We start from the raw sequence: 9,397 nt of genomic DNA on the forward strand, positions 1-9,397 counted from the left end.
GAAGTTATGTTGTGAGGAAGAGGAAGAGAAGGTGCAGATATGCCATTTGATGTGCAGAATCCACAGGGATGCTCGTAGTTTTGACTAGTCTTTGACAGATTTGCTAGGTTTGGGAGCCAGATTTCCTGCTTTTTTACAAGAGAGTAGGGGCAAATCACACATCTCAGTTTCCTTCCTTTCTTCTCTCTAGCTAAATATGAGGAAATCCAAGAGATGTTTCACCTGCTGCTCCTCATCCCGTGGATTTTACCAAGGAGAGCAGTCCAGTCCTGTTCCCATCCATCATTTAGTGCTTATGCAGACAAAGCTGTTCTGCTTGGAGTTTTTTGGGTGTCTTTTGACTGCTTGTTGCTTTCATTTAGTCTGTCACCCATGCCAGAGATTTTACTTCCTCTGTTTTGTCCTTTTTTTTGTTCTAGACACCTATGGAAAGCTCCGTCTGCTCAACTCAGTGGGCCAGGAGATGTCTCGTTGCAAGACCTCCATCCGTCGAGGACAGCCCAACCCTGTCTACAAGGAAACTTTCATTTTCCAGGTTGCCCTCTTCCAGCTCTCCGATGTCACGCTCATGATTTCCATATACAACAGACGCAGCATGAAGCGCAAAGAGATGATTGGCTGGATTTCTATGGGTCAGAACAGCAGCGGAGAAGAAGAACAAAATCATTGGCAAGAAATGAGGGAAACGAAGGGGATGCAGGTCTGCAGGTGGCATACGCTACTCGAATCCTAATGGTTACCAGGACACCCCATAGGTCCTGGGGCTGTGGGCTGCTCTTCCCTCCTCCTCAGCCAGCTGGAAGCAGTTACCTTGTGGCAACTCCTGAGCTCCAATAGGTCACGTACACTTTAACCTCGCTTTTCAGCCTCAGCAGTCATGATGATTATAGGTGGCAAGGCCTGGGAGGCATGTTTAGTTCTTGTTTTTCCAGGTTATCCTGCATTTTCCCCATCCAAATAACTAACCATTGGGAAAAGCAGTGGAAAAATCTACAAAATCCTCTCTCTGGTCATTGTCTCACTCATTTCGTCATAGGCTCAGTCATCATAGACTGATGCTATTTTCTTCTGGAATAAATTCTCCTCTTCCCTCTTTCCTTGAATTCATATTAATGATGTTTGCAAATATTCTTGACACGCAGAGAGCTTATTAGTCTAGCCTGCATGCAGATCACACTTCCTCTCCTTTACTATTGTGTTTCTAAGTCCTAGAAATGAACATTTGATACCACTGCACACTGGATAGTATAGCACTACAGAATTCTCTGTCAACTTCTAAGTGCCTAGACATTACTACCATTATCCTATACTACCAATTGATATTATTCATTAGGACTAAACACTAGCAGTATTTTTAGTTAGATATCCTGTGCACTTGTTAGTCTGTATTGCCGTAGGTTTGCATGAAAGATAGCTAGCATTAATTTTTTATTGTGATTATACACTGCATGTTTAGTTGCTTACTTGAAGTTCATGGCTTTTGTCATCATGAATACCAAAAAAACCACCAGAACAAGCTGCACATCCACCTTTGTGCCTAAATCACTCTTTTCTGCATCATTGTTTTATCTTGTTTAGTAAAAGTTAAGTTCATTCAGAAAAGCATTTCTGCGAGTACGACACAGAGAGGTTTTAAATATTGCTTCTCAGTGATTCAGTTAAGCACAACTCAGTTTGCTGAGAGCTTTTCTTTGAATGTCCTATCCTGTAAAATCTTCTGAGGATCTGAAAAGGGAGCATTTTTGGCACTGAGCAGTAAAGAGTGCCAGGCTGTGTCACCATGTCTTTGGGGCAAGCTCTACTATAGGCAAGGAGTAGGATCCAGGGGACCATCTCCTAGGGGGGCTGGCTCTGTTGGGCTAACATGAGAGAACAGTGCACTTCTTGCCTTTAACTGGACACAACGGAAGGAGCAGGCTTGCTGGATGAGGTGATGACACTTTTATATAGTTACTTTTCAGACTATGATGCCTTTTTCCATTTTAATCTTTTTCCCTGTCTCTGCAAGTTGAAGTTGTGGTGTCAAGAGATAGGAGGACAAGTCATCTGCTGCTTGACTATTGAAAGCTTAGCAGTTGTTAGCTGTTATGAAGCTGCACGTGACACATCAGAGGACATGAATCCTCTAGTGCAGTGGTTGTATGTAGGCAGTAAGGTGCCAAGATCTTCAAATACTATTAGCTGCCCAGTTTCCCATTCCCCATGTTCTCTAGGAGTGGACTGGCATCTCTTCATTCATACTGACGGTAGCGAGGCACAAGAAGTATCTTGCTGAAAAGCCTTCTCTGTGCTGGACCATTCCTTGGTTTATTTTTGTTGTTTACTGAGACCAGGCACCAGTTCTACTTTCCACTTTACCACAACAGCCTCCTTCCCTTCTACAGTGCTGTTCTTCTCACTCACCTGTATGAATCCAGCATCTTTTGTTGCAGTGAGACTGGTGGGATCCTATGCAGGAGGGTTGTCCTCCACTGCCTGGGTAAGCTGGCAAAATATCTGCTTTGCACTACTGGAGCTTTGCACCACAAAGCAGGATCTAACCCAAATATAACTGCGCAAACAAATACGTTTTTGACTGCACTGTTAAAGCTGCTGAATTACCAACAGGAGAGAAAATGAGCACTTGGGGCATATCTAGCAGAATAGGTCTGATTATGTGTTTCTTTATCACATACTTTTCTTCTAGGAAAAAGAAAAACACAGGAAACTGCCACATTCAAAAGATTCATTGGCTGATTTCAGTTGCGTTTTCAAATCTCTGCATCCTTTTTCCCTGAACCTCACAAAATGTATATACAAATATTTTTAAGTAATTTTTATTACGTGAGATGTCTACGTATAATAAACTAATTGAAATTCTCTTCATAACTTCTTGCATCTGCAAAGTGTCGCTTGTGCTTAATATAGTGATTAACTAAGGGAGAAGTATAAGTTGATAAGGTGTTTCCGAAATGAACTGGAGATAACCCAAATTTATAATAGTGTGGTTTAAAAAAACACTTCCTGGAAAAGATCATTTTAAAAAGCAATGAAGTAAAATGGTCTTTAACTTCCATACCATTTTCACATCAAGATTTGTTCTGAAGATGGAGCATAATGGGAATTGAATTTTAAAATATATTTTCAGTGCAGAATGTAGGAAGTCAAAGGAAAGCAAGAGAAAATAGCTCAGACTAAGTTAGTATCTGAGCACATGTTATAACTTTGCTCCCAGATGGAAGCAGGTTACTGCATGATTGCAACAACATTTTGGCCTGATGTTGTATGAGAGAAATTTGGAGGGAAAGGGGATGAGGCAAGGGGAGCGGTGGTCTTGCAGAGCTGCTGTTAAACCTGTTAGCTCCTCCGAGCCTTGAGCGATGTGTTCGTGAGGTTTGTTAAGTCCTGCTGAAGCACGGAGGAACTCAGCAGTACTGGCATGAACACAGCATTGGGGTGCTTGTGCCTGCTGGCTGTTTTGGGGGGTTTTGTTGCTGTTGTGATTTGTTTTTCTTCACAGTTTGGACTATTTCTGAAATGAAGATGGTTTTCTAGTGGCTCTCCCATATTCCAGAGTTCCCATAATTCTTCCCATTGATGGACTGAATTAGTCATTGCTAATATTGATTCAGGCTGGGCTTGTGCTCATGGTCTTTATTATGTAAATACTGCTGCCCTTTCAGTCACTGCTTTAACCCTTTGTTTCCTTTAGAGGAGCTGAGAAGACTGAATTTCCAGAAGTATTCCTTGGAGATCGTGACTCCCAGCTGGCACTTAGCTCTTCAGCAGTTAATAGGCTCAAGTCTCTGTGCTGTGCCGGCCTCTGTCCGCAGGGACGCCGATGCCTGGTCCCCGCTTCCGCAGCGCTCCAGGTGGGGGAAGAGCCGGGGGCAGAGGCGTGGGATGCTCTGTGAGCCAGAAGGCGAATGCTGGGAGTGCTCAGCCACGTGCAAGTGCAGATTTCTTATTGCACTCGTGTTTTCAAAGATAATTCATCCCCCTTTCACACTCCTGCCTAGGATCCCCTTTTGGCTTATATGAGTTTTCTTTTCTTGAGGGGAAAAGAAAACCTCCCCAAACCCACAAAACCATTGTGTGGGAAGGACCTAATTGCACTGGCACAGTCTTCTCAGCCAGAATATTGTGGGCAAGTGCTCTGGAAACATCTCCATATCTTGAACAGCATCTTTTAGCTAGTTGCGGTCTGTTCCTTCCTTGGTCTCTCCCCAGCCCAAACACCCCTGTCCTGCTAAGTGCTCTGCTGCTGTATTATTTTTTGGTTTAGTGTGTATTGACAACAGAACAGAATGATTTCATGGCGTTTATTTTCTCTGTAATGATGCTGATTTTCGAGCGATGCCCCCACAAATGAGTACCTCTTTTAGCCCACTGAGCTACAGCTCGAGCTAACTGAACTGTCCATTTGAAAAGGCTTTCTCTGGGCTGCCTGATGCACGGTCTGATTTGTTTGGGTTCCTTTTTACTAGCGTCTTTAATTACGTGGACCCTGCTGTGGCCTGCTTCACCCCTGTCGTTGGGGATCGTCCGCGCTTCGCTGGCGGCTGCTGTGCTGTGCGGTTCCAGGGGTGGGAGCACAATGCTTGCAGGTATTTTCAGCAGCAGCAGATCCTGAGAAGTAACTTGGTGCTTTACATTATTGACTGATCTTCAGTCAGTAATGTTTTCAGATGTTCTTGAACTCGAAGAACCAAATGCTGCCAGCTGCGATTGATTGCTGCTCCAGCATAAAGCCTAAGGTGTCAGCTTGGCAGAGGAGCAGGCGTTTCCTCTGGTGGCAGTTCATTTTCTCCATCATTTAAAGCTGGGGATGACCTTGGAGCTCGCGTGCCTGCAGAGTTTTTTTTCCACTCCCATATTTATCATCATCTTTAATCTGTATGATCGCTGTGCTTCATCCCTCTGCCTCTCAGCTACCTCCTGCCCTTCAGCACAAAAGATGGACAGAAAGGCTGAGCAAAGGCCTTCCATATTGCATTATCCCGGTGCTCAAGGGTGGCTGGCTCCTTGTGGAGTTATTTTGAAGGTCTGATACTCATTTTCAAGACTTTGCCTTTGTGCTCCTTAGTCCGCTTGTAGAGTTTGAACATTGTTGGTGGGCTGTGAGGCTTGGTGTCACTATTTTGTAAACAATCCATTCAACTCAGCGTGGACAGTTACAATAGAAGAAACACCCCGCTTTGTATTTGCTCCTTTTTCATAAGCCCCATGTTCTATGAAAGGACTAGAGAGCCTGAAGGAATTAGCAGGAATTAATATGCAGGAGCATTCCCTTTCCAATTTGCTAAGTGTGATGTTTGCAACTATGGTTTGAGAGGGGGAAAAAAAAAGTCGGGGTTTGTAGAAGAGCTCACACCTTTGAGTGAGGTTTTCCCTTTCAGCATGCACCACCCAGCAAGTACTTCCTCATACGCCAGACAGTGATGCTGTCTTCAGGCTGATCTTTAGTGATAAAAGCAGCCAGAAGCTGAGAGATCTTAAAGCTTGGAAGGGCATAGAGGATAATTCAGTAGAGCTGATTTGGGTCTTTATTTGGAATTTACTGCAGATTTAACAGGCTGTTGTGCAAGAAAGGAAGGCAGCAAGTGGTGGCTGCGCAGGCTCTTGGTGCGTTTGCGCTGCTGTGGAGTTGTGAGTTTGCTCTGTCTGCCCCAGAAAGGAGCACAGCTGGTTTCGGTGGCATCAGGCCTGAGCTGAAACCCAGCTTCTCAGCGTGATCTCCTAGCTCCAGATCCGCTGAAGTCATACAGCTTTTTCTTTTTTTTCCCTCCTCCCTTCAACATAGAGTGAGCTCGTGTCTTCCTGCAGCCTACGCTGTAGGCCTGAAGAAATGAATGTGTAAATATTTTGTCTCTCACAGCAGCCCAAGGTCATCTTTCTGGAACAGCAAACAGGCACAGAATCCAAAGAAGATCAGTCCGTCATGTGAGTAAGGTTAGCATCTGCAGTTACAAATGACAAAGGCTATTAATCCTCATGCTGTAATCCCCAAGCTGTTTGCCAGCTGGCAGCAGGAAGATGTTCCTGCTCAACCCACGCAGTTATCCATGTTTTTTCACCTTTATGAAGCAGACACAGGTCAGTACTGTAGGCTGGATAAAGAAGTTCGTAGATACCATTCATCTCTTCTAGTATTACAAGCCCTCTCTTCTCCAAACAGTGCAGCAGAGGGTGTAACAGGAGAGCTGCAGGCTGTGCTCTGTCTGCTGGTCCCCCAAAACAGAAGGTTGAGGGTGTGATTTGTTCCCCCCCCCCCCCCCCCCCGCCCCGCGTTTCTCCTGTGAGGATAAATTTTGAGATCTGGCTGCAGAGCCGAACATCTTAAATAACGCTCTGTCACTAGAGGGGTTTTTACACGCCGAGCAGGGGAAACCCAGTGCTTGCATAGGGCGGATAAAAGCCCAGTGTTCAGACATTTTCGATCCTTATATGGGAACCTGCATGGGGATTTGGGTATTTGCCTTGTCCCAAGGACATGCAAAACCTGAATCCTACAGTTTGCCACTGATGAAAAAGAAGAAAGATAGTGCCAACTGGCAGTGAGACAGGCTATGGTAACCAGTATGATCTTGCACAGCAAAGAATGGAGTAGTTGCCTCATTGCATCCAGTAAGTGATTAGGCAGCTGAGCCTAATGCAACGGAGAGTCAAAAGCCAGACAGAAACAAGGAAGATCAATTCAAACATGCCAATTGCTCGTCGCTTTGGAAAATTGGAAAGTAGTATCTTGGGTCTTACTTAACAAAAGTATGGTTTAACAAAAATCACAGCTCCTGGAGAACCCACAGGAACTAAGAAGTGAGGACATAGCATTCTGGCTCATAAATTTCCTCCCAGTTAGCAGATGAGCATCAAACAGATACCAGATACTCTGGGGGCACATCATACCCAGTGTGGGCTGATCTAGTGTAGTAATGAGAGATGAAGACCTGTTCTTGGCTGTAGATTTTGCATGACAGTGTTCAAAGCTGGACAGTGCCCTCTGCGGACCATAACCAAAAGGCCGGGCCTGTGGGTCTGTGACTCCTGGGACAGAGGTGCGTGAGCGTGGTTCCAAGCAGCCACAAAAACACCACCTCTTGGTGCTACCAAACCAGACCTAGCAGTGGATGGCAAATTAGGCACAACTCCGCCATCTTCCCTGAAGTTTGACTCTGACTCCAGGGACGGATTTGGCTTCAAATTGCTATTGTGGTCAAGATCTTGCTCCAAACAGTTCTTTGGGGATTTTCTTCAGCAGTTTGCAGTAGACTGTGGCACTCCTGGGACATTTTACCGAGATCTGAATCTTAACCGAGTTACCCTGACAAATTTGTCATGGTACTTAAGCGCACGAAGAGATCCAGAGGCAAAAAAGGACAAAAGAGAAGGGAACTGTAATGTCCTGAAAAGAGCTTGTGGAGGAACATTGCGTGCAACTTAGAGCAAATATAATACTTCATGTTTTTACCAACACAGACCCAAACTTCTTACTACCTTGACTTCCATGAACTAAAAAAAGAAAGCTGAATCTTTCCTGAATCCCACTAGCATGAGCCTTGAACTTCAGTGAAGACATTTGATTGTGCCAAGTAATTCCCTTTCCATTTCTCAGACTCCCAAGAACATTGCAAATTTCTCTCCTCATTAGCAGCAGGGAAAAATTACTTAATTTTGCCAGCTATCCTCATCCCGGTTGTGTCTTGTTAACAGGTGCTTTTCCTTCACGCTCTCTCCACCATCACATCTTCCATATCCTTTCATTAATATCTGTAGAGATCTGCCCCAAGTCAGGTCCGTGTCTGGTAGCAATATTTTATGTTCATGGTGCTCAGGAGAAAACCTGTTCTCCAATCTCTTGCTGTCACTATGTGGCATCTCAAGCACAAGTTTTCCAATTAGACCAGTACCACATCCTTCTCGTAAGCCTCTGCTGTCACTGCTCTGTCTTTTGCTGGGCTGCAATCTCTACTGTAACTTCATTGACATAGAGGAATCATCCCAGCAGAAAATTTTGTCTCCTATTCGTCATGAAAAGAACTCATGAAGAAGTAATCATTTGGTAGACTTAGCATTTAAATACCATGTTGCATTTGTATCTGTATATACAAAAATCTTTTTTATGGTAGAGTGCCCCAGGCGTTTGCATGAAGCACATTTCAATGTATGTTTGACTGCTGGTTTGAGTGTACTGTATATAATAAGTTATTTTCAGGGCATATTGGCCTATTTCTGTATCGGAACAGTATACTGTTTCTGGCAGATGTAGGTTTTTGTTGTCTTACTGTTGCATTTACAGCTGGACACTGGAGATGCACTGGCTGGTGTGTGTGTGTGTGTGTGTGTGTGTGTGTACACTGTTTTTCTTCTGTGCAGTACTTGGCTCGTTTTGGGATGTGTTACGGGGCTTCACCTCCACCAGCTTGTGGGTGAGCATGCCTAGCTGGTGGTGTGCATTTCTACAGGATGGCGTTGTAGGCCCACTTAGGGCATCTCCTGGTGTTTAGAAGAATAATGAGCCTTTAAAGTTTTTTCTTTCATTGCCATCATGTGCTTAACACAGACCACAAGCAGGCAGCAAGCTGACTGGCATTCTGAGTAATTTGGAGACCAACCTTTGGCTAAGGATGCATCAAGAGTAATATAGATCTTGGTACTCCTTTCCCAAGCTGAGCTATACAAGCACACAATATGTCTTTAAACTGATTGCTTTAAATAATAACAATGCAAACAACTTAATAAAAATGTCAGGTCTCTAACTTCTGTCTATGTAAAAACAAGTCTTGTAGAGCTTGAATTTATTGCTGAATTATTTTTACAATAAACATGTCTACAAAAGGAAAATTGTTCATACTGTGAATATTATAAGAAATAAATTCAGATACCCTTTTCACTTTTGTAAAGTTCAAAGATTGCACTGAAAATTGTATCTTCTATCTAGTTAATAAATGACTGGTATTGACTGGCAAGGCTGCTGGAATGGTATGACCATCATTTTACTTGCTGTGCGCATGATTGAAAGAATTATCTGAAGTGCAAAACTGTGATAAAAAATATGAAGATAAAAAATACGATGAAAAGATGTTTGGATATTCAACAAGAGTGATATGGGTTTATTCTTAGCCTTTCATGTACTTGACAATGAAATATTTTTATTCTACTTAAGTGCTAACGTGCATGATCATACAATATATTGCCTCTTGCTAATTATATGCTGCGTTAGGAATACTAATGTCTAGATGATATCTGACTGGAAAAAAAGCATTAAACTCAGCTTCTGCAGAGTTCTGTGCTGAAATTATCCATACGTGCATATAACCATCCACACCTTAGAGCAGTCTTATTTTGTTATGGTGAATGATGTTATTACTGTTTTTTATCAATAAAATGGAAGCAGGTGGCTCATGCAGACATGCAAAAA

At 43.4% G+C, this 9,397-nt stretch overlaps 1 protein-coding gene across 7 annotated transcripts in view; it reads left to right on the forward strand.

The window, feature by feature from the left end:
* The window catches only part of SYT16 (synaptotagmin 16), a 116,605-nt gene extending 107,208 nt beyond the window's left edge, over window positions 1-9,397 (forward strand). For all 7 annotated transcript variants that reach the window (XM_064511933.1, XM_064511938.1, XM_064511936.1 and 4 more), the window contains one exon: window positions 420-9,397. In XM_064511933.1, the coding sequence (XP_064368003.1) occupies window positions 420-733 (314 nt within the window). In that variant the 3' untranslated portion in view covers window positions 734-9,397. The remainder of the gene's footprint in view (window positions 1-419) is intronic.

Source organism: Dromaius novaehollandiae, chromosome 5 (assembly GCF_036370855.1).
Source record: "Dromaius novaehollandiae isolate bDroNov1 chromosome 5, bDroNov1.hap1, whole genome shotgun sequence".
NCBI lineage: Eukaryota > Metazoa > Chordata > Aves > Casuariiformes > Dromaiidae > Dromaius > Dromaius novaehollandiae.